This window comes from Coregonus clupeaformis, chromosome 23 (assembly GCF_020615455.1).
Source record: "Coregonus clupeaformis isolate EN_2021a chromosome 23, ASM2061545v1, whole genome shotgun sequence".
Classification (NCBI taxonomy): domain Eukaryota; kingdom Metazoa; phylum Chordata; class Actinopteri; order Salmoniformes; family Salmonidae; genus Coregonus; species Coregonus clupeaformis.
In genome coordinates, this window is record NC_059214.1 from 59,126,154 (window position 1) to 59,152,268 (window position 26,115).

General features: G+C 45.3%; 1 protein-coding gene across 1 annotated transcript in view; it reads left to right on the top strand.

The window, feature by feature from the left end:
- The window catches only part of LOC121577440 (IQ motif and SEC7 domain-containing protein 3-like), a 43,693-nt gene that overhangs the window by 8,540 nt on the left and 9,038 nt on the right, over nucleotides 1-26,115 (top strand). Inside the window, exons 2-7 of the mRNA XM_045206490.1 lie at nucleotides 4,393-4,467; nucleotides 6,738-6,867; nucleotides 9,432-9,782; nucleotides 9,916-10,658; nucleotides 11,845-12,006; nucleotides 15,112-15,234. Coding sequence (XP_045062425.1) covers nucleotides 4,393-4,467; nucleotides 6,738-6,867; nucleotides 9,432-9,782; nucleotides 9,916-10,658; nucleotides 11,845-12,006; nucleotides 15,112-15,234 — 1,584 coding nt within the window. The remainder of the gene's footprint in view (nucleotides 1-4,392; nucleotides 4,468-6,737; nucleotides 6,868-9,431; nucleotides 9,783-9,915; nucleotides 10,659-11,844; nucleotides 12,007-15,111; nucleotides 15,235-26,115) is intronic.

Genomic DNA, 26,115 nt, shown 5'->3' on the forward strand with positions numbered 1-26,115 from the left:
CAGCAGGACTGCTGATTATGCTCTCTGGGACTCCTCTCCCACTGAGGACAAGAACAGAGTAGAAGAGAGAAAGAGGGAAGAGAGGAGGGGAGATTGTTGATGCTTGACTGTGAGGAATATCCAGGGTTCCATGAGGCTGTTGGACCTGTAGACTGTTACTGATATTTAGACTGCTGTTTGTCTTTGGAAGCATAGAGGCTCTGGCTCACGGGATATACAGAAACTATGGTAGAAAATATCCAATTAGGTTAAGTCAAACATTTTATTCTTGCTATGCATAAACCGTAGAAAATAAAGGCTTTCAAATGTTTCCACTACATTAATTACTTCTGGAAGTTTTTTGCACAAAGGCTTTTTTGGCATTGTTCATTATCCAGCATCAACTTCTGTTTGTTCTATCAACATTTGCTATACTGTGAATATTCAAGAACAAGAATATTACCGTTTAAGTCTTAATTTGAGGTTAGTGTTAAGATTGGGTTACAATCGGGGATAGTCACCCGAGTGGCGCAGCGGTCTAAGGCACTGCATCACAGTGCTTGAGGCGTCACTACAGACCCGGGTTTGATCCCAGGCTGTGTCACAACCGGCTGTGAACGGGAGTCCCATAGGGCGGTGCACAATTGGCCCAGTGTCGTCTGGGTTAGGGGAGGGTTTGGCCACGGGGCTTTACTTGGCTCATCGCGCTCTAGCGACTCCTTGTGACAGACCGGGTGCCTGCAGGCTGCCTTTGGTCATCAGTTGAACAGTGTTTCCTCCGGCACATTGGTGCAGCTGGCTTCCAGGGTTAAACGGGCGGGTATTAAGAAGCGCGGTTTGGTGGGTCATGTTTCAGAGGATGCATGACTCGACCTTTGCTTCTCCTGAGCCCGTTGGGGAGTTGAGATTGGATATCACAAAATAAGGGGTAAAAAATTGGGGGGTAGTTTTAAAATCAATTTTACAATCGGTTTCCCCTGATGATAACAACCATGTCTAGGGGTTAGTGTTCAGAGCTCTCTCTACCTCCCTCTCCATTTCTCTCCTTTAATTTTAGTCATTTTAGCAGACGCTCTTATCCAGAGCGACTTACAGTTAGTGAGTGCATATATTTTCATACTGGCCCCCCGTGGGAAACGAACCCACAACACTGGCGTTGCAAGCGCCATGCTCTACCAACTGAGCTACACGGGACAACCACTACGTCTCTCCATATGATTGACAATACTCTCATATTACACAGTGTACAAACTGCAAATGTGGGGGGATGACGTGGAAGATCACGTGGAATCGGCACACTATATAACATACAGTACACACTAAAATAGTCTGTGTGTGTGTGTGTGTGTGTGGGGGGGGTCTGCTTATTGGTGAGAGAATCCCTTCCTCCAATTCCTCCCCTATTTCTCCCCCCTCCTCCTTCCAGCCTATCTACATGTATCAGGCCCACTTAGCCCTTGGAGCGAACTGTAATCAGCTACTCTCAGGAGAGAGAGAGAAATAGAGATGAGAGGGAGAAAGAGTAACTGTCCGCTCTGACCCCCCGCTCCTGGATAATTTATCATGTGTTGGAGTGTCTAGGCTAGGGCAAGGGGCTAGGGGAGAGAGAGACTGAGTGAGAGAGCAGAGAGAAGGAGAGAGAGAAGAGGGAGATGTGTAGTGTTAAAATATTCACCTGCTCTCTGTGTTAGAGGTGTTGTGTGTGTGTTGTGTGTAGAGACAGAGAGGTGACCTTGCTATGGCAGACAGAAAGAGAACTCCACTGTTACCGGAGCTAAAGGTCTGGGTTGGTCCTATGACCTTTTCTAACCAGCTGGGTTTGAACTATTCCTGTAACAGAGTTCCGTCCTTGAAATCGCCTCCGTGCATCAAAGCAGGGCCTTCAATTTAACAGAGCTGGGGAAAAGCCCAAGCCAGTTGCCTGGACACTGGTCTCCTCATGACAGCACAAGACTGTTAGCTGAAGGTCAACTTCGGGAGGCAGCTCAGTTTCCCAGACTGATGTTGAGAGACCTGAAACACCCCAACAACCCAAAATAGTACATAACTGATTTTTTATTTATTTTTTAAGTTCACTGAACCACTTACAGTTGAAGTCGGAAGTTTACATACACCTTAGCCAAATACATTTAAACTCAGTTTTTCACAATTCCTGACATTTCATCCTAGTAAAAATTCCCGGTCTTAGGTCAGTTAGGATCACCATTTTATTTTAAGAATGTGAAATGTCAGAATAATAGTAGAGATAATTATTTATTTCTGCTTTTATTTCTTTCATCACATTCCCAGTGGGTCAGAAGTTTACATACACTCAATTAGTATTTCGTAGCATTGCCTTTAAATTGTTTAACTTGGGTCAAACGTTTTAGGTATCCTTCCACAAGCTTCCCACAATAAGTTGGGGGGGGGGTATTTTGGCCCAATCCTCCTGACAGAGCTGGTGTAACTGAGTCAGGTTTGTAGGCCTCTTTGCTCGCACACGCTTCTTCAGTTCTGCCTACACATTTTCTATAGGATTGAGGTCAGGGCTTTGTGATGGCCACTCCAATACCTTGACTTTGTTGTCCTTAAGCCATTTTGCCACAACTTTGGAAGAATGCTTGGGGTCATTGTCGATTTGGAAGACCCATTTGCGACCAAGCTTTAACTTCCTGACTGATGTCTTGAGATTTGGCTTCAATATACATAATCTTCCTCATGATGCCATCTATTTTGTGAAGTGCACCAGTCCCTCCTGCAGCAAAGCACCCCCACAGCATGATGCTGCCACCCCCGTGCTTCACGGTTGGGATGGTGTTCTTCGGCTTGCAAGCCTTCCCCTTTTTCCTCCAAACATAACGATGGTCATTATGGCCAAACAGTTCTATTTTTGTTTCATCAGACCGGAGGACATTTCTCCAAAAAGTACGATCTTTATCCCCATGTGCAGTTGCAAACCGTAGTCTGGCTGTTTTTATGGCGGTTTTTGAGCAGTGGCTTCTTCCTTGCTGAGCGGCCTATCATGTTATGTCGATATAGGACTCGTTTTACTGTGGATATAGATACTGTTGTACCTGTTTCCTCCAGCATCTTCACAAGGTCCTTTGCTGTTGTTCTGGGATTGATTTGGACTTTTCGCACCAAAGTACGTTAATCTCTAGGAGACAGAACGCTCCTGAGCGGTACGACGGCTGCGTGGTCCCATTGTGTTTATACTTGCATACTATTGTTTGTACAGATGAACGTGGTACCTTCAGGCATTTGGAAATTGCTCCCAAGGATGAACCAGACTTCTTTCTGAGGTCTTGGCTGATTTCTTTTGATTTTCCCATGATGTCAAGCAAAGAGGCACTGAGTTTGAAGGTAGGCCTTGAAATACATCCACAGGTACACCTCCAATTGACTCAAATGATGTCAATTAGCCTATCAGAAGCTTTTAAAGCCATGACATCATTTTCTGGAATTTTCCAAGCTGTTTAAAGGCACAGTCAACTTAGTGTATGTAAACTTCTGACCCAATGGAATTGTGATACAGTGAATTATAAGTGAAATAATCTGTCTGTAAACAGTTGTTGGAAAAATTACTTGTGTCATGCACATATATATAATACCGACTTGCCAAAACTTGTTAACAAGAAATTTGTGGAGTGGTTGAAAAACAAGTTTTAATGACTCCAACCCAAGTGTATGTAAACTTCCGACTTCAACTGTACCTAAATTACCTCATACCCCTGCACATCGACTCGGTACTGGTACTCCCTGTATAGCCATGTTATTTTCTACTCCCTATATATAGCCATGTTATTTTTACTCTTTATTTTTATTTGTTATTCACTGTGTATTTATTCCTTGTGTCACTATTTCAATTTTTTATAATAGTAAAAACATATCTTTAACTAAAAACATATATTTAACTCTGCATTGTTGGAAAAGGACCCTTAAGTAAGCATTTCACTGTTAGTTTGCACCTGTTGTCTACGAAGCATGTGATACTTAAAAAAAATAATTATGTTTTACTTATTATTATTTTTAGTTGTATTGTTTGTAATGTATATCGTATAATGTTTTATTGTGTGACTGTCCTGGTCTATCAGGGCATCATTGTTTTGTTACTTGTCCCTGCACGTGTGCGTTTGAATGAGTGTGTGTGTGTTTGTGTGAGAGAGGGAGTAACCATCTGAGTAACCGTCTGTATTTGTTATGTCTTACTAAAACAACAGATATGTCTGATGTCAGAATTATTTTTATGTAGTTAATAAGGTTTGTGTGTGTGGGTGTTGAGAGAGTTTGGTTCTGAGCCACCTCTGCTGTTTTACTAATACTATAAGAGTAAAAGAAACACTCACACTTTACCACCTCTTCTCCCCCTCTTTCTCCACCCACCTCTCCCCTTCTCACCTTACTCCTATCTCCTCTGCCCCCTCTCCTCTCCAGGAGTCAGACAATACTACATCAGTTCTGTTGTCCTGCCCCAGAGGCTCCAGAGGCTGCTCCCACTGGCTCCTCCAGGTAAGGTTGTGGCTTCCCCACTCTGAAATCTCTCTCTCTCTCTCTCTCTCTCTCTCTCTCTCTCTCTCTCTCTCTCTCTCTCTCTCTCTCTCTCTCTCTCTCTCTCTCTCTCTCTCTCTCTCTCTCTCTCTCTCTCTCTCTCTCTCTCTCAAATGCCATCACACTCCATCTCTGTCTGTGTGTGTGCATGGACATGTGTGTTTTATGTGAAAGCCTCTAGCCCGGGGCAGTGTGGACCCAGGTTGCGTGCTAGTGAAAGTGCTGCCAGTGACTGATTCAAGCTAAAGCTCTCTAGTCCTGAAGAGGTTGGGGGGTGGGGACGAGACCGCGAGTGGGACGAGAATGGGGCGAGACCAAAAAAATACGACTCCAATTGTAATTGTGTCAAATAGCCACCATAAGAGTTCAAAATGTTCTGTGTTCATGTTTCAGAAGAACATAATGGATTCTTTAAACATTTAGAATGGTGAAAAAATGCATGCTGCGGGCAAATAGAGAGCCACTCTACAAATGATCACTAACCCAAACAGGTTTATAATAGATAAAAATACAAACCTCCCCAGGTCTCCCCTTACTAATAGTGAGCGCCAACTTTCAAACTATTTCCCCCACTCCCCTATAGCCAATTTCTCCCACTCTTCACTGCCAAGGAAATTCTGATGAGCACGACAAAGTTTGAGGATATTTTTCAATAAAAGAAAAGGACAGTAATGTTATCAGTAAAGTAGGAAGCACAGGTTTCAATAGGCGATAAGAAATGAATGTGTCATGAAATTAGTGTGGATATTTGGCCTGGCGAAGTGGTTTTATGCAGGGAGATCGTTTATGCAGTCAAAATTTGAGGAGGTCCCAAGGAGGTCGGGAAATGCCTTCAAAACCAGCCACTAAGGGCAACAGTGAGCGCTATTCCCATCAAGTAGTGGGTTTTGATAGGGTGTTGATGAGTGCCTAATCTTAATGTTTTAACCCTATCCCAAATCTTAACCCTTACCTTAACCATTTGGAATGAGTGCATAAACTTAACCCTTAACTTCGAAATTTGATGTTTGGAGAAATGGAACGATACAGAGCAGCAGGAGGAACGATACAGAGCAGCAGGAGGAATGATACAGAGCAGCAGGAGGAACGATACAGAGCAGCAGGAGGAACGATACAGAGCAGCAGGAGGAACGATACAGAGCAGCAGGAGGAACGATACAGAGCAGCAGGAGGAACGATACAGAGCAGCAGGAGGAACGATACAGAGCAGCGGGAGGAACGATACAGAGCAGCGGGAGCAACAAAAACATGCGTGCGCTACATTTGACGTTCGGGGAATGTGTATTAACGTCTAATTATGCAGTGAGACTGTGAGAGCATGTTGGCTTTATGTTCTGACTGAATGGGAGCTGATAATTAGGAGGTTTTTTACTCCGCTGGTCTCGGGAAGAAATTACGAGTCCTCATTGTCCGAGACCGAGTCAAGGCTCAGTAAAAATATACCCGACACCGAGACAAGACCGAGACACTCAATATGTGGCCTCAAGACCGGACTCGAGACGGCCTACTACAACACTATCTATCTAAAATATGATGGGGGTCATCGCTCCATCATATTTTAGATATAATTGTGCGTGTCTGTTTGTGTATGTGCAGGTGCGTCTGTGTGTGTTTGTGTGTGTGCGTGTGTCCTCTGGCTGTAGGTCTCTGTGTGGCTCTTGAGTGATGTGAGATGACAGATGTTCATTTCTCTTTCACTGTGACGTTAGAGGAGGAGGCGGAGAAACCAGTGTGTGTGTGTGTGTGAAGCAGGAGTACCATTAAAGAGCCATTATTGTCCGTATCTACTTTTCTCTTGAAGCCTAATACTTTGTTGTATTCTGATGTTTTTAATAGTCTTAATAAAATGCAGCCTTCAGTAAGCGCCACACCCACACACACACACACACACACACACACACACACACACACACACACACACACACACACACACACACAGAGAGAGCGAGAGTGAGAGACATGTACATTACGCACACACACACACACACACACACACACAGTGTGTGTCAGGCAGTGTTAGTTGAATAGCAGAACCAGAGAGGAACATTATTGATGTAGTCATTATTTAAACATGAGCAGTCTTTGCTTTTATACAGTAGCTGTGGTGTTAGAGCTGGCTTATATAACAACTGGAAGACTAAGCAAGTAAAGGAAACACACACACACACACACACACACATACATACACACGTTATCCCAGGGGTTGAAGGTGAGTGTTGTTGTTTCCATAGTGATGGGCAGCTGTTGAGTCTGGAGGGTGGGAATTCCTCCAGTGGACAGGAAGGAGAGGGGTCAGGGGGTGTGGCTCGGAGAGAAGGACCCAGCGACTACGAACTTGCCCTGGAGAACAAGACCAAACAGGTGTGTGTGTGCAGCGGGATACGGGGTGGGTTGTGAAATTGATGGTGTGTGTGTGTTTCTGTGTGTATGATACGGTATTGTAGTGTCAGTGATACTGTACATACTCAGATCTATGCCTGGCTCTGAGAGAGAGAGAGAGAGAGAGAGAGAGAGAGAGAGAGAGAGAGAGAGAGAGAGAGAGAGAGAGAGAGAGAGAGAGAGAGAGAGAGAGAGAGAGAGAGAGAGAGAGAGAGAGAGAGAGAGAGAGAGAGAGAGAGAGAGAGAGAGAGAGAGAGAGAGAGAGAGAGACCTTCCATCTCCAGGCCGGCAGGAATGAACCATGCTGCCACCTGTGTGTGTTTCTTTCTCTCTCTCTCCTCCTTTTTCTCCCTCTCCCCCTTCTTCTCTGCATCTCCTTCCCACTCACCCTCTCTCTACAGTGGGGAAAGAAAGTATTTAGTCAGCCACCAATTGTGCAAGTTCTCCCACTTAAAAAGATGAGAGAGGCCTGTAATTTTCATCATAGGTACACGTCAACTATGACAGACAAATTGAGAAAAAAAAATCCAGAAAATCACATTGTAGGATTTTTAATGAATTTATTTGCAAATTATGGTGGAAAATAAGTATTTGGTCACCTACAAACAAGCAAGATTTCTGGCTCTCACAGACCTGTAACTTCTTGTTTAAGAGGCTCCTCTGTCCCCCACACGTTACCTGTATTAATGGCACCTGTTTGAACTTGTTATCAGTATAAAAGACACCTGTCCACAACCTCAAACAGTCACACTCCAAACTCCACTATGGCCAAGACCAAAGAACTGTCAAAGGACACCAGAAACAAAATTGTAGACCTGCACCAGGCTGGGAAGACTGAATCTGCAATAGGTAAGCAGCTTGGTTTGAAGAAATCAACTGTGGGAGCAATTATTAGGAAATGGAAGACATACAAGACCACTGATAATCTCCCCTCGATCTGGGGCTCCACGCAAGATCTCACCCTGTGGGGGTCAAAATGATCACAAGAACGGTGAGCAAAAATCCCAGAACAACACGGGGGGACCTAGTGAATGTCCTGCAGAGAGCTGGGACCAAAGTAACAAAGCCTACCATCAGTAACACACTATGCCGCCAGGGACTCAAATCCTGCAGTGCAAGACGTGTCCCCCTGCTTAAGCCAGTACATGTCCAGGCCCTTCTGAAGTTTGCTAGAGTGCATTTGGATTATCCAGAAGAGGATTGGGGAGAATGTCATATGGTCAGATGAAACCAAAATAGAACTTTTTGGTAAAAACTCAACTTGTCGTGTTTGGAGGACAAAGAATGCTGAGTTGCATCCAAAGAACACCATACCTACTGTGGAGCATGGGGGTGGAAACATCATGCTTTGGGGCTGTTTTTCTGCAAAGGGACCAGGACGACTGATCCGTGTAAAGGAAAGAATGAATGGGGCCATGTATCGTGAGATTTTGAGTGAAAACCTCCTTCCATCAGCAAGGGCATTGAAGATGAAACGTGGCTGGGTCTTTCAGCATGACAATGATCTCAAACACACCGCCCGGGAAACGAAGGAGTGGCTTCGTAAGAAGCATTTCAAGGTCCTGGAGTGGCCTAGCCAGTCTCCAGATCTCAACCCCATAGAAAATCTTTGGAGGGAGTTGAAAGTCTGTGTTGCCCAGCGACAGCCCCAAAACTTCACTGCTCTAGAGGAGATCTGCATGGAGGAATGGGCCAAAATACCAGCAACAGTGTGTGAAAACCTTGTGAAGACTTACAGAAAACGTTTGACCTGTGTCATTGCCAACAAAGGGTATATAACAAAGTATTGAGAAACTTTTGTTATTGACCAAATACATATTTTCCACCATCATTTGCAAATAAATTCATTAAAAATCCTACAATGTGATTTTCTGGATTTTTTTTCCTCCTTTTGTCTGTCATAGTTGACGTGTACCTATGATGAAAATTACAGGCCTCTCTCATCTTTTTAAGTGGGAGAACTTGCACAATTGGTGGCTGACTAAATACTTTTTTTCCCCACTGTATTTGAGTCTCAGAGGAAGTAAAAGCAGATTGCTTGCTGAATAGAGATGTAGGATCTTAATTTGAGACAGTTTGCTACAGCAGGAAAATACTCTTGCAGCCACAGGAAATGTGAATTATTATGTGGATTGTAATTAATGGGCATTTTTGTAGGGGTGGATACATTTGTCGTAAGGGAAAATCAAGTCTGAAATTTCAAAGTGGAAATTACAAACTTCAGAAGCCTTTTTAAAACCTTTTAAATGTCCTATATGTGAAACAGAAGAATGTCTTAATAAAATAGCTTCTCTTTGCCTTCTGTTTCCCTGAAACACAGTGATGTAGTGATAGGTGTCTGTGGTGAAGAGGGATTGGAGTCTGTTGTACTGTTTTAGGAGAGGAGAGCTTGACCTGCTATCCTTTTATATTTGGAGAAATATCCAGTTTAACAAATGGAGGCTTGTAGCATTGCTCTGTGATTACAATATCCCTCCCCCCAAAAACCTTGCTAACAATCTTTTTCTCTGTTCTTCTCTTTCCTCTCTCTCCCTCTCTGTTTGTAGATAGAGGAATTGGAACAGAGGTACGGCGGTCACCTGGTGTCGCGGCGCGCTGCGTGTCGTATTCAGACGGCGTTCCGTCAGTACCAGCTCAGTAAGAACTTCCAGAAGATCCGGAACTCTCTGTCAGAGAGCAAGTTGCCACGCCGCATCTCCCTGCGCCGGCCCAACCCCAGCCGGAACCAGAACCCCACCCAGCGACACAGCTTCTTGTTAGAGGCCGGGAGACCCCCCCTGCACCCCAAAACACCCCCACCACCCCCCTCACGCACCACCTCCTTGCCCCACTCCCCCGCCCCGGTCCCGGGCCCCGGCCCCTCACTCAGACAGCTGGAGGACTGCTTCTCAGAGCAGGTGGGCTTTATGTGTAGCACTTTAGCCTAGCATAGTCTAGCATCATAATACATTTTTCCACTACAGTAAGCCTAGCGTAGCATTATAAAACGTACAGGTGTTCCTATGACTAGTATTATGATTCTTATTCCAGGTACACTCACTGGCCCATTCGATAGACGAGGCCCTGCATGGGTGGAGCTTGTCGGAGGGGGTTGAGGGGGGGACAGGGGGGCTGCTGATGGACCCCGAGGCGTTTCGGGTGGCTGCTCAGAGTGCCTGTATGCCTCGCAGCGCAAGCTCCCTGCTCATGGCCTTCAGAGACGTCACCGTTCACATCGACACCAACAACTACACTGTCTCCACGACTACCACCTCCACTACCACCGCTACCCACGGCAACACAGGGGTAGGAGCGGGAGGGAGCAGGCAAGCCTCAATGGGCAGGGGAGGAGGGGTGAGGACACAATCAACAACCTCCCAGCTGGGGGGTGAGGAGGAGTTTCCTGCCCCCCCTCCCAGTGAGGAGTTGTTGGAGGGAGAAGGTTCAAGGAGGGGGTCAACTGTGACAGGGCAGGGGGGAGAGATGGGGGGGCAGAGTGGCTCAGAGAGACTCAGTTCCACCTCCAACTCTACCTCGGCCCAGTCTAACCGGTATACCACTCAGTCCTCCTATTCCCAGTACCCCCAGTACTCCACATACCCCAAGGCTTATCACCCCCAGTCCCAGCCAGGGTCCCAGTCAACCAGGGACCCCACCTCTGAGGCTCTCCAGGCACTGGTCCTCTCTCTACCTAGAGACCGCTGCCAGGACCCTGCCTCCTGCCGATCCCCCACACTCTCCACTGACACACACCGCAAACGACTCTACCGCATTGGACTCAACCTCTTCAACGTGTGAGTCCACACACACACACACACATGCACGCAAACACAGACTTTATATACTTCATACCAGGGTTGTGCTCAATTCAGAATTTTGGAATTGACTCCTATTCAACTCATTAGTTGAAATTCTAATTGAATTGGCCACAACCCACAAGATGTACAATTTAATTCAGCACAATTCAAAGAAATTCCACTCAGTTATAGAACATGAGCGTTTCATTGAATCTGACAGGTCACACTTCCAGATACCAAAGAATATATCACTTTTCTCTGGAAACAATGTTCATGTACTCTTTTAACCTTAGTGCTTAGACTAGCCAATTATATTTCAACCAACCATTTCATTTGTTTGGCTTATTTTTGAAGGGTCAACTTGATGGTCAAACTAATGCATTCTGGGAAAAGTAGTATTTTCCCCATATTAAACCAAACGTAAGTGATTAATGAAATATAATAACTTAGAATATTTGCATACAGGTTTTCCATGGGCACACAATGGTTGAATCAACGTTGTTTCCACGTCATTTAAGAGAAATTATGTTGAACCAATGTGCAGTAGACGTTGAATAGACGTCTGTGCCCAGTGGGTTTGTTTTCCTTGATCATTCATTTTAAGAGTTTGTCCTGAAAATCAATTGCTTCAACAATATTTTATATGCATGTATATAACAACATGTTTGATGTTTTATGTACAAGATGTATATTTGTATAGACTACACATAAAATAGAAGAGGCATTTGAATTTCATTGAATTTCACTGAATTCAATTCTATTTCCTTTAATTCAAATTCAAATTGCAATTCTGTATCCTGTTTACTACTTCAATTCAAATTCAAGAATTTAATTGGAATTTATGAGGCATTCTCAATTCAATTCTGAATTGAGCACAACCCTGACACACACACAGGGTCGAATTGTCCTCTAGCTACTCACAGAATTATTCACAGAACAGGTATCTGGTCTAGAGAGGGGTAGAGGGAAAAGGGAGAGAGAGAGAGAGAGAGAGAGAGAGAGAGAGAGAGGTGTTCTCTATATATAGTGGTACATACGGTTGGCCTGTAGTCAATGTCAATTAGCTAAAGTGCATCACTGAGAGAGTTGCCTATTACTTTACAGTCCTATACACACACATCCACACACACCCACACACACATACATGCATACACCGATATTGTGCTGTCTATCTCTGCTGTAGGAACCCAGAGCGAGGCATCCACTTCCTGATCACGCGGGGTTTTGTCCCAGACACGCCCATGGGCGTGGCCCACTTCCTGCTACAGAGGAAGGGCCTGAGCCGACAGATGATTGGAGAGTTCCTGGGGAACAGTAAGCTACTCTTCAACAGAGACGTCCTGGAGTGAGTCCACACCCAAAATATAGCACACACACACGCACAGATAACCACACATACACACTTGAATGCATGCATACGGCATATACAATATGTTTTACACGTACAGTAGGGTCCGGAATGATTGGATCCCTTGATAAAGATGAGCAAAATAGTGAGCTACTGTATATTGTATGCTCCAAAAATATTGTATGCTCAATTTAATTTTAATTTTATACTAATAGAATTGCTCAGATAAATATATTTTTGGATAATGACACTGAGCCTTTTTATAAAATGTTTTATGAGATCGGAGAACACATTGTGAGGGATATTAGATCATCCCTCCATACAGAATCTTTGCAGATCCTTGACATCCTTCGTCTGCGCTTATGGACTGCCCTCTTCAATTCAAACTACAGGTTTTCAATGGGGTTCATGTCCGGAGTGTGATGTTGATTTTGTGGTCAATTAGCAATTTATTTGTGGATTTTGATGTGTGCTAGGGGTTATTGTCCTGTTGGAAGACCCAGGACTAGTGGAAGCAACATTTCCCCATAACATCAAAGATCCACCACCATATTCTGCAGTAGGGATGAGGTATTTTCTGCATATGCATTGTTCTTTTGAAGGCCAAACCCACCATTGGTGTGTGTGGCCAAAGATCTCTATTTTCATGTCATATGACATAGCACCGGTTCCAATCCAATATGTAGCAAAATGTGAAATTGTGTTTTTTACATTGGATAAAAGTAGAGACTCAGAGCTTGAAAATGGAAGATCATACACTAGTTGAAGAACAATGGGAAAGTAATTCTGCTTTGAAAGTTGATAAACTTGGAACCTCACTTTTGAGAAAATGGCCCTTGAATGTTTTGGTACCTACTGGAGAGCTCTTCTTTGTCTACACCCATTCAGCATCGTTCACAACCTCTTAAGCTTTATCCCCACCCATCTCTTTAAGGATTCACATGTGAGGCTATGTACTAAACAACCAAAGATTTCAAGACTAAAGGCTGGCTTATACTACGGGTGTGTTCGTAAATTTAATCTGGAGTGCCAGAGTGTGCTCTGGGCGTTCGTAAACTCAGAGCATTGTCAGATTGTTAATTCGTAAATTCAGAGCGCACACTGGACGCTCTGGCCGAGGAGTAGGGTTGATCTGAGCGTTCTGCCTAACAACAGCAGTCAAGCAACCAAGCTAACTGGCTAACGTTGGCTAGCTTGCTAGCTACTTCCAGACCCAAATGAGAGAACAGCTCACTCTGACCATTTTACTCGCCCTAGCAGAGATGGTTAGGCTGTTTTTATGTTATCCAGAGCGTTGGTGACTGCAACTGTGCTGCTGGCAAAAATGTAATTGCACTTGTTTGCCAACGTTTACTGACACTGGCCATATTCAACGGGTGTTGAGTGTTTGTAAATTCGTCAGTTATTCTGCTGCACTCAGACGAAAGTGCTCTGAAATCGGAGTAGATCGCCAGAACGAATTTACCAGCTACGTCTATCGACAGTTGTCGCAGTGACATCATAAACATTATATTTAAATAGTTACTTGCATAGTGGAGTCTTTTGTTTAGACATGTAATCCCAACTCATAACGTTACTACCCTGCATGAATCTGCAGGTAGCTAACCAACCAAGTTCAATGCTAGCTAGCTAACATTAGGCTATAACTAGCAATGCTCTGAGATACGAATAATATTACTACACAGATCATACACGTAACGTTAGCTAGCTAGCCAGCCAGCTAACATTAGCTAGCTAGCTAACAATACACTTTAACTTGAAATAAAAACGACTTTCTGGCAAAATTAGAAATGTGTAATATCTGAAAATGTAGCTAGCTAGACTCTCTTACCCGTATACATGGATGGACACTTCTCCCTCTCTGTCACAGATGCCATGGTTGCCCTTAGTTTGAAGATGTAATCCGGACACAGGTGTTTTATACAACAGCCTTCTGTGTGTTCTCTTTTTGACTCCGTCTGCATCTTTTTAAAAAGCTGCATTAGAAAGGATTACCTACACATACTGACCAGCTCATATTATAGACAGAAGCGTGCTACGTGGCAGACCAATCCAAACTCATCTCTCGGCATGTCCAGCCCACTCATTATCTCAGCCAATCATGGCTAGCAGGAAGGTTGCTGTCTTTTTCCGTGGCTAAACCATTTCCGTGGCTCGTAATTTAACAATTTTATTCATATTTACAGATGGCATACAAGTTCGTTATTGAGGCACATGAAAATTCACGTTCCAGAAGGCATTTCTGCCCAAAAACGCATAAAAAATAAAATAAAAATAAAGTTTACGTTCAAATGGCGCTCCTGTAAAGGAGTGACGCGCGACATACACCTAGTTTCCTGAAACCAGTCACATTTGCAGAAAATACCTCATCCCTAATTTTGACCTCTATCTTTCTCAGATTATTTTATTACTTGTTAAACAAAATCTATTTCTCTGAGCAATTGTATTAGTATATGTAGTTTGAGCATACAATATGGCTCAGTATTTGTATTATTTATTTTATACAGTCTTTTTTGCTCATCTTTATCAAGGGATCCAGTAATTCCGGATCCCACTGCACACACACACACACACACACACACACACACACACACACACACACACATGGATGGATGCATGTGCTCATACTGCAGAGAGAGAGAGCGCCAGGAGAGAGTGTGTTTTGCTTAGAGAAAAAATAGGTCACAGCTCTCAGCACAATGTTTTTCTCTACATCTCTCAACCTTCTCTCTCTTCTTTTCCCTCTATCTCCCACTCTTTTCTCTCTACTCCCCCTCTCTCTCTATCTCTCTGTCTCACACAGTTTTCATTCCCCTTATCCATTGGATGGAATATGTATTGGATATATGCATTTGTTAAGTGTGTGAGCATGTGTGTGTGTTTGTGTGTGTGTTTTTGTGTGTGTGTGTGTAAATGTGTTCCAGGTCAGTGCTTCTGTAATTAAACTATGACCACCAAGAGCAGTTGTACACTCACCCTCGTACACACACACACACACACACACACACAAACACACACACACACACACACAAAACAATGACGTCAACAGTGACATGAGCGAGACATACACAACTAACCTCTCCTCCCCCTCTGTCTCTTTAGCTGTGTGGTGGATGAGATGGACTTCTCTGGGATGGAGCTGGATGAGGCGCTGAGGAAGTTCCAGTCTCACATAAGAGTCCAGGGAGAGGCCCAGAAGGTGGAGAGACTCATTGAAGCTTTCAGGTCAGACCCACCAACCAATCACATCACACCCTTAAACTGATCAGCCGATCAGGGTTACTCCAGGGTTAGGCACTCTGGTTCTGGAGTGCCATGAACAGGGCGGCAGGTAGCTTAGTGGTTAAGAGCGTTGTGCCAGTAACCGAAAGGTTGCTGGTTCTAATCCCCAAGCCGACTAGGTGAAAAATCAGTCGATGTGCCCTTGAGCAAGGCACTTAACCCTAATTATTAATGTGATAACATGTGACAACCATGTGAAGTAACATAAATAATAATAACATAAAACTGCACGTGACAACATGTGAGCACGTAATAAATGTGACAACGTAGGGATGTGTCATGGCCCCTTAGAGGTTTTTGTGTAGTTGCAGTGAAAATACAGTAAATCTACAAGTTACTGTATTTTTACAGCTAAATTCAGGTGTTATTAATAGACAGTATGCTGATTACTTGGAACTCAACCTCATTTGGGATTTGAACTCACAACCTCTTGGTTGCTAGCTTCCCTGAAGTTCCTGCTGAGCCACCAGGTCTATGGACATATTGGAGATTGGCTATATATTTATTGCCGAGATAACATTTCTGCACTAAAAATAAAGTAAAGTTACAGTAAAAATAAAGTAAATATATACAACAACTTCAAGGTTTTAATTCTAGAAAATGACAGTATGCTACTGTATATAGATTTAAATTACTGTAACATCTTGTACTGTGAACACAATTGGGCCTTAAATGGGATTTGAACTAATAACCGCTTGGTTACTAGCAATCTGAAATAGCTTGCTACAGTGCAGCTACACCACCAGATCTGTGAGCGTGAAAGAGATATGGCCACAGACTTATTGGCAAGAATGCATTTCTGCACTTTGCCTTGCAAAAGCATTCATCCCCCTTGGCGTTTTTCCTATTTTGTTGCATTTCAACCTGTAATTTAAATAGATTTTTATTTGGATTTCATGTAATGGACATACACAAAATAGTCCAAATTGATGCATCTTCAAAGTGGTAGGCATGTTGTGTAAATCAAATGATACAAACCCCCAAAAATCTATTTTAATTCCAGGTTGTAAGGCAACAAAATAGGAAAAATGCCAAGGGGGGTGAATACTTTCGCAAGCCACTGTAGGTCTTAATGTCAAGTGTCCCAGAGAGTTGCTACATTTTCGTCAATGTTGTTAGATAATCACACGTTTTATTGACTTGTGGCTGTTAATTTTTATCACCAAGATATCAGTCAATTGTCAGCTCAATCTATCTCTAGTAAAACCATAAACCCAGATTAGCTGCAGGGTGCTGGAGTGGAGACCATAAAACACAGCATTAGTTGGACAGAAATGTCTTACTGTTTGTTAAGTAAATAATTGTTAAATATCCAACAAATCAGGTAAATATGTAATGTTCTGTCACAGTAGCCACCCTTTGCCTTGATGACAGCTTTGCACACTCTTGGCATTCTCTCAACCAGCTTCATGTGGTAGTCACCTGGAATGCATTTCAATTAACAGGTGTGCCTTTTTTAAAAGTTAATTTGTGTTTGAGCCAATCAGTTGTGTTGTGACAAGGTAGGGGTGGTATACAGAAGATAGCCCTATTTCGTAAAAGACCAAGTCCATAATAGAACAGGTCAAATAAGCAAAGAGAAACGACAGTCCATCATTACTTTAAGACATGAAGGTCAGTCCGGAAAATTTCAACAACTTTGAAAGCATCTTCAAGTGCAGTCGCAAAAACCATCAAGCGCTATGATGAAACTGGCTCTCATGAGGACCGCCACAGAAAAGGAAGACCCAGAGTTACCTCTGTTGCAGAGGATAAGTTCATTAGAGTTAACTGCACCTCAGATTGCAGCCCAAATAAATGCTTCACAGAGTTCAAGTAACAGACACATCTCAACATCAACTGTTCAGAGGAGACTGCGTGAATCAGGCCTTCATGGTCAAATTGCTGCAAAGAAACCACTACGAAAGGACACCAATAAGAAGAAGGGACTTGCTTGGGCATCGACTGAAAAATCAGTCGATGTGCCCTTGAGCAAGGCACTTAACCCTAATTATTAATGTGATAACATGTGACAACCATGTGAAGTAACATAAATAATAATAACATAAAACTGCACGTGACAACATGTGAGCACGTAATAAATGTGACAACGTAGGGATGTGTCATGGCCCCTTAGAGGTTTTTGTGTAGTTGCAGTGAAAATACAGTAAATCTACAAGTTACTGTATTTTTACAGCTAAATTCAGGTGTTATTAATAGACAGTATGCTGATTACTTGGAACTCAACCTCATTTGGGATTTGAACTCACAACCTCTTGGTTGCTAGCTTCCTGAAGTTCCTGCTGAGCCACCAGGTCTATGGACATATTGGAGATTGGCTATATATTTATTGCCGAGATAACATTTCTGCACTAAAAATAAAGTAAAGTTACAGTAAAAATAAAGTAAATATATACAACAACTTCAAGGTTTTAATTCTAGAAAATGACAGTATGCTACTGTATATAGATTTAAATTACTGTAACATCTTGTACTGTGAACACAATTGGGCCTTAAATGGGATTTGAACTAATAACCGCTTGGTTACTAGCAATCTGAAATAGCTTGCTACAGTGCAGCTACACCACCAGATCTGTGAGCGTGAAAGAGATATGGCCACAGACTTATTGGCAAGAATGCATTTCTGCACTTTGCCTTGCAAAAGCATTCATCCCCCTTGGCGTTTTTCCTATTTTGTTGCATTTCAACCTGTAATTTAAATAGATTTTTATTTGGATTTCATGTAATGGACATACACAAAATAGTCCAAATTGATGCATCTTCAAAGTGGTAGGCATGTTGTGTAAATCAAATGATACAAACCCCCCAAAAATCTATTTTAATTCCAGGTTGTAAGGCAACAAAATAGGAAAAATGCCAAGGGGGGTGAATACTTTCGCAAGCCACTGTAGGTCTTAATGTCAAGTGTCCCAGAGAGCTGCTACATTTTCGTCAATGTTGTTAGATAATCACACGTTTTATTGACTTGTGGCTGTTAATTTTTATCACCAAGATATCAGTCAATTGTCAGCTCAATCTATCTCTAGTAAAACCATAAACCCAGATTAGCTGCAGGGTGCTGGAGTGGAGACCATAAAACACAGCATTAGTAGGACAGAAATGTCTTACTGTTTGTTAAGTAAATAATTGTTAAATATCCAACAAATCAGGTAAATATGTAATGTTCTGTCACAGTAGCCACCCTTTGCCTTGATGACAGCTTTGCACACTCTTGGCATTCTCTCAACCAGCTTCATGTGGTAGTCACCTGGAATGCATTTCAATTAACAGGTGTGCCTTTTTAAAAGTTAATTTGTGTTTGAGCCAATCAGTTGTGTTGTGACAAGGTAGGGGTGGTATACAGAAGATAGCCCTATTTCGTAAAAGACCAAGTCCATAATAGAACAGGTCAAATAAGCAAAGAGAAACGACAGTCCATCATTACTTTAAGACATGAAGGTCAGTCCGGAAAATTTCAACAACTTTGAAAGCATCTTCAAGTGCAGTCGCAAAAACCATCAAGCGCTATGATGAAACTGGCTCTCATGAGGACCGCCACAGAAAAGGAAGACCCAGAGTTACCTCTGTTGCAGAGGATAAGTTCATTAGAGTTAACTGCACCTCAGATTGCAGCCCAAATAAATGCTTCACAGAGTTCAAGTAACAGACACATCTCAACATCAACTGTTCAGAGGAGACTGCGTGAATCAGGCCTTCATGGTCAAATTGCTGCAAAGAAACCACTACGAAAGGACACCAATAAGAAGAAGGGACTTGCTTGGGCCAAGAAACGCGCGCAATGGACATTAGACCGGTGGAAATCTGTCCTTTGGTCTGATGGTTCCAACCGCCGTGACTTTGTGAGACGCAGAGTAGGTGAATGGATGATCTCCGCATGTGTGGTTCCCACCATGAATCATGGAGGAGGAGGTGTGATAGTGTGGGGGTGCTTTGCTGGTGACACTGTCAGTGATTGATTTAGAATTCAAGGCACACTTAACCAGCATGGCTACCACAGCATTCTGCAGCGATACGCCATCCCATCTGGTTTGCGCTTAGAGGGACTAGCATTTGTTTTTCAACAGGACAATGACCCAACACACCTCCAGGCTGTGTAAGGGCTATTTGACCAAGAAGGAGAGTGATAGAGTGCTGCATCAGATGACCTGGCCTTCACAATCCCCCGACCTCAACCCAATTGAGATGGTTTGGGATGAGTTGGAACGCAGAGTGAAGGAAAAGCAGCCAACAAGTGCTCAGCATGTGTGGGAACTCCTTCAAGACTGTTGGAAAGCATTCCTCATGAAGCTGGTTGAGAGAATGGCAAGGGTGTGCAAAGCTGTCATCAAGGCAAAGGGTGGCTACTTTAAAGAATCTCAAATATAAAATATTTTAAATGTTCCAAAAACACATTGTGAAATGTGAAACTTCATGTGAAATATCACATGTGAAGGGTTCCCAAAACACATGGTTTCACATGATTTCACATGTGAAAATCTAAATCATCACATGTGAAGTGTTCCAAAAGCAATTAGTTTTACATGATTTCACATGTGCAAAACGTGATTTTCCACATGTGAAATCATGTGGTTTTTCCGTAAGTGTTATTCCGTACCAGCTGCTGAGCTTCTCTCATACTGTATGCAGATTTGAAGATAAGAGAACTAGCTGGTGTAGAAAAACTATGTTATGTAATCTCACTCATACACACACACACAAACACCTCCTTCCTTTGGGATCCCTCGTAGTCGAGTATGATTTTCCTCCAGGTGTCATGGGTCCGGGTTGTGTACATCCACATGTGAAACTTCATGTGAAATTTCCATTGTTCTCTGCAGATCCTCTCAAGCTCTGTCAGGTTGGATGGGGAGCGTCACTGCACAGCTATTTTCAGGTCTCTCCAGAGATGTTTGATCAGGTTCAAGTCCGGGCTCTGGCTGGGCCACTCAAGGACATTCAGAGACTTTTCCTGAAGCCACTCGTGCGTTGACTTGGCTGTGTGCTTAGGGTCGTTGTCCTGTTGGAAGGTGAACCTTTGCCCCAGTCTGAGGTCCTGAGCGCACTGGAGCAGGTTTTCATCAAGGATCTCTCTGTACTTTGCTCTGTTAATCTTTCCCTCGATCCTGACTAGTCTCCCATGCTTCACTGTAGGGATGGTGCCAGGTTTCCTCCAGACGTGACGCTCGGCATTCAGGCCAAAGAGTTCAATCTTGGTTTCATCAGACCAGAGAATCTTGTTTCTCATGGTCTGAGAGTTCTTTAGGTGCCTTTTGGCAAACTCCAAGTAGGCTGTAATGTGCATTTTACTGAGGAGTGGCTTCCATCTGGCCACTACCATAAAGGCCTGATTGGTGGAGTGCTGCAGAGATGGTTGTCCTTCTGGAAGGTTCTCCCATCTCCACAGAGGAACTCTGGAGCTCTCTCAGAGTGACCATTGGGTTCTTGGTCACCTCCCTGACCAAGGCCGTTCTCCCACGATTGCTCTGTTTGGCCGGGCGGCCAGCTCTAGGAAGGGTGTTGGTGGTTCCAAACCTCTTCCATTTAAGAATGATGGAGGCCACTGTGTTCTTGGGGACCTTCAATGCTGCAGACATTTTTTGGTACGCTTCCCCAGATCTGTGCCTCGTCACAATCCTGTCTCAGAGCTCTACGGACAATTCCTTCGACCTCATGGCTTGGTTTTTGCTCTGACATGCACTGTCAACTGTGGGACCTTATATAAACAGGTGTGTGCTTTGTCAAATCATGTCCAATTAATTGAATTTACCACAGGTGGACTCCAATCAAGTTGTAGAAACAGGATGCACCTGAGCTCAATTTCGAGTCTCATAGCAAAGGGTCTGAATTCTTAAGTAAATAAGGTATATCAGTTTTTAATTTTTTATAAATTTGCAAACATTTCTAAAAACCTTTTTTCGCTTTGTCATTATGGGGTATGTAGATTGATGTGGAAATGTATTTAATCAATTTTAGAATAAGGCTGTAACGTAACAAAATGTGGAAAAAGGGAAGGGGTCTGAATACTTTCCGAATACAATGTAAGTATAAATAAGATGGGACACTATACTGCACAGTAAATTATCCAGTGTTAAAAATATATATAATATATATATAATAATATATAATGAATAAATGATTAACACTGACAATTAACATTGAAAATATTTGAATAAGGCTTTACACTAAGGAGTGTGTTAATTTAACACTTTTCCGTTGTCTATATGGGTCCACAGACTCCACACTTTCTGTGTTAATTATTTTTATTAATTATATTTTTATTTACACAAAAGTCCATGTTCTAGGCCATTTGTGTCACGGTTTCTGCCGAGGCTGCTCCTTCTCCTTGTTCGGGCAGGCTTCGGCGGTCGTCGTCCCCGGAGTACTAGCTGCCACCATTCGTTGTTTCTGTGTTTGTTTGGTTTGGTCTGTTTTGGTACACCTGTTTCTCATTTTGTCTTGATTATGTGTCCTTTAAGTTCTCGTTGTTTCTGTCTTGTGGTTGTGTGTAGTTGTTCCATGTCAGCAGGTGTTGCCAGTCAGTTTGTGCTCTATTCTTTATAGAGAGTCCGCACTGTTGTGCGTTTGTTGTATTTTTACGCTGAGTGCGTTATTTTCCTTGTGCCTCCGGCTCTGTTTGTAGCCGTTCATTCTGTGGACTTTATTAAAGTGTTTTTGGACTTGCATCTGCATCCTGCATTTGATTCCACACCACACCTACGCCCGTCTCTGACAGAACTACACACCATTCATGGAATCAGCAGGAGCAGCAGCAGCGACCGAGTCATGGGAGGAGCGCGTCCGCGGGCAGGATGACAGGATAGCCCAGATCACCAACGCTCTACAGGGAGTAATGAATACCCTGCATCGCCTGGAGACCAGTTGGGCACCCACGCCTCCTCCTACAGTACCACCAGCACCGGTCAGTCCCTTAGTCCACGCTCCGGAACCCAGTGGGATTCGGCTCTCGCTCCCGAGGGCGTATGATGGTACCGCTGCCGGGTGTCAAGGTTTCCTCCTACAAGTAGAACTCTACCTCGCCACCGTACACCCGGTGCCCTCGGGACACGAGAGCGTTTCCGCCCTCATCTCCTGTCTCACCGGCAAGGCGTTGGAGTGGGCCAACGCCGAATGGAGGAGAATAGACCCCGCGACGATCACCTATGCGGAGTTCTCCCGTCGCTTCAGGGCTGTATTCGACCATCCACCTGAAGGGAAGGCGGCGGGAGAACGTCTATTCTACCTCCGACAGGGGAGGAGGAGCGCCCAGGAGTTTGCACTGGAGTTCCGGACTCTAGCGGCAGACGCAGGGTGGAATGAGCGGGCCCTCATAGACCACTTCCGCTGCAGCCTACGGGAGGACGTCCGTCGTGAGTTGGCCTGCAGGGACACCACCCTCACGTTTGACCAGTTGGTAGACATGGCCATTCGCCTAGACACCCTGTTGGCCACCCGCGGACGTCCTGAGTGGGGGTCGTCCATTCCACCCTCCAGCACCTCCGAGCCTAGTCCATGGAGCTCGGGGTGCTGGCGCTAGAGAGGAAAAGGAGCCCCAGGGGGACCAACCCCTGTACCTACTGTGGCCGTGGAGGACACACTGCGGCCAGGTGCTGGGGGGGTCTCCTAGGGGAAGAGACGGCAGGCCACGCACTGGGGAGTCCTTCCAGGTGAGTAGGCGCCCCACTTACCCAGAGCTCTCTGTTGTGCACCTAACCATACCTGTTTGCTTCCCACAGGTTGCACCTCGTTCCCAGCATAAGGCGCTAGTAGATTCAGGCGCAGCTGGGAATTTTATAGATCAGAGTTTTTGTGCAGAGTTAGGGATTCCCCTCCTTCCTGTCAGTAATCATTTCCCTGTACATGCTCTAGATAGCCGTCCGTTGGGATCGGGGTTGATTAGGGAGGTCACAGCTATGGTCACGCAGGAGGGTCATGAGGAGACTATTCAGCTATATCTTATAGACTCTCCTGCGTATCCGGTGGTGCTGGGGCTTCCCTGGTTGATTACTCATAATCCCTCTATTTCGTGGCAACAGAGGGCTCTTAAGGAGTGGTCTGCCCAGTGTGTAGGGCGATGTCTGGGCGTTTCCGTAGGGGCGACCTCGGTGGAAAGTCCAAACCAAATGCCCACATTGCACATTCCCCCCGAGTATGAGGATTTAGCACTTGTGTTTAGTAAGGCGAAGGCGACGCAATTGCCACCACATAGACAGGGGGATTGTGCGATAGACCTCCAGGTAGGAGCTGCGCTTCCGCGGAGCCATGTGTATCCTTTGTCTCAAGAGGAGAAGGGAGCTATGGAGACTTACATAGCTGAGTCTCTGAGACAGGGATACATACGGCCCTCCACCTCTCCTGCGTCCTCGAGTTTCTTTTTTGTGAAGAAAAAGGATGGAGGTTTGCGCCCGTGTATTGATTACCGCAGTCTCAATCAGATTACTGTGAAATACAGTTATCCACTCCCTCTGATTGCGACTATGACGGAGTCTTTACACGGGGCGCGGTTCTTCACAAAATTGGACCTCAGGAGCGCATACAACTTGGTGCGTATTAGGGAGGGAGACGAATGGAAGACAGCATTTAGTACCACCTCGGGTCATTACGAGTATCTCAACATGCCATACGGGTTAATGAATGCTCCTTCAGTCTTCCAATCCTTCGTAGATGAGATCTTCCGGGATATGCAGGGGCAAGGAGTGGTCGTGTACATTGACGACATTCTAGTGTATTCTTCTACCCGAGCCGAGCATGTAGCCCTGGTGCGCCGAGTATTGAGGAGATTGTTGGAGCATGATCTGTATGTCAAGGCAGAGAAATGTCTGTTTTTCCAGGAGTCTGTCTCCTTTTTGGGTTATCAGTTGTCTGCGTCAGGGGTAAAGATGGAGGTTGACCGTGTGTCGGCCGTGCGTAATTGGCAAACTCCAACCACTGTTAAAGAGGTGCAGCGGTTCTTGGGCTTTGCGAATTACTACAGGAGGTTTATCCTGGGTTTTGGACAGGTGGCAGCTCCCATAACGTCTCAACTAAAGGGAGGTCCGGTGCGCTTGCAGTGGTCTGCTGAGGCTGATAGGGCTTTTGGGAGACTGAAGGACCTGTTTACCTCGGCGCCGGTGCTGGCGCATCCGGATCCCGCTCTACCATTCCAGGTTGAGGTAGACGCGTCGGAAGCCGGTATAGGGGCCGTGCTCTCGCAACGGTCTGGCACGCCACTGAAACTCCGCCCCTGTGCTTTTTACTCAAAAAAGCTCAGTCCGGCGGAGCGAAATTATGACGTGGGGGACAGGGAGCTGCTAGCCGTGGTCCAGGCCCTAAAGGTGTGGAGGCATTGGCTTGAGGGGGCTCAACATCCTTTCCTCATTTTGACTGACCACCGAAACCTGGAGTACATCCGGGCAGCTAGGAGACTGAACCCTCGCCAGGCTAGGTGGAACATGTTTCTGGCCCGGTTCGTTTTTAAGATCACGTACATCCCTGGGTCCCAGAACGGTAAGGCAGATGCCCTGTCCTGGCGGTATGACACGGAGGAGAGGTCCGTTGAGCCCACGCCCATACTCCCGCCGTCTTGCCTAGTGGCACCGGTGGTGTGGGAGGTCGATTCCGAAATCGAGCGGGCGTTGCATACCAATCCTAGCCCTCCACAGTGTCCTGTGGGTCGGAAGTACGTTCCGCTCGAGGTTCGGGATCGACTTATATATTGGGCTCACACGTCACCCTCCTCTGGACATCCAGGGATTGGCCGGACGGTGCACTGCCTTAGCACTAAGTACTGGTGGCCAACGTTAGCCAGGGATGTGAGGGTTTATGTTTCCTCCTGCTCGGTGTGTGCCCAGTGTAAGGCACCCAGACACCTGCCCCGGGGTAAGCTACAGCCCCTGCCCGTTCCACAACGACCCTGGTCTCACCTTTTGGTGGATTTCGTTACCGACCTTCCCCCCTCCCAGGGAAATACCACCATCCTGGTCGTTGTGGATCGGTTCTCGAAGGCCTGTCGTCTCCTTCCCATGCCGGGTCTCCCCACTGCCCTACAGACCGCTGAGGCACTATTCACTCACGTCTTCCGGCATTACGGGGTACCCGAGGATATAGTGTCTGATCGAGGCCCCCAGTTTACCTCTCGAGTCTGGAGAGCGTTCATGGAGCGCTTGGGGGTCTCGGTGAGCCTTACCTCGGGGTACCACCCGGAGAGCAATGGGCAGGTTGAACGGGTAAACCAGGATGTGGGTAGGTTTCTGAGGTCGTATTGCCAGGGCCAGCCGGAGGAGTGGGCGAGGTATGTTCCCTGGGCCGAGATGGCCCAGAACTCCCTTCGCCACTCCTCCACCAGACTCACTCCTTTCCAATGTGTATTAGGGTACCAGCCGGCTCTGGCACCCTGGCATCAGAGCCAGATCGAGGCCCCTGCGGTGGATGAGTGGGTGCGGCGCTCGGAGGAGACGTGGAACGCTGCTCACGTACATCTGCAGCGGGCCATCCGTCGACACAAGACGAGCGCCGATCTCCACCGCAGTGAGGGACCGGTGTACGCACCGGGAGATCGAGTCTGGCTCTCGACCAGAAACCTGCCCCTCCGCCTGCCCTGCCGGAAGCTGGGTCGGCGGTTTGTGGGGCCTTTTAAAGTCCTGAGGAGGTTGAACGAGGTGTGTTACAGATTACAACTTCCTATTGATTATAAGAATATTAACCCCTCGTTCCATGTGTCTCTCCTCAGGCCGGTGGTAGCTGGTCCACTCCATGACTGTGAGATAGCAGAGACTCCTCCGTCCCCGCTGGACATCGAGGGGGCTCCGGCGTACACAGTTCGGTCCATCCTGGATTCGTGACGCCGGATGGGAGGTCTCCAATATCTCG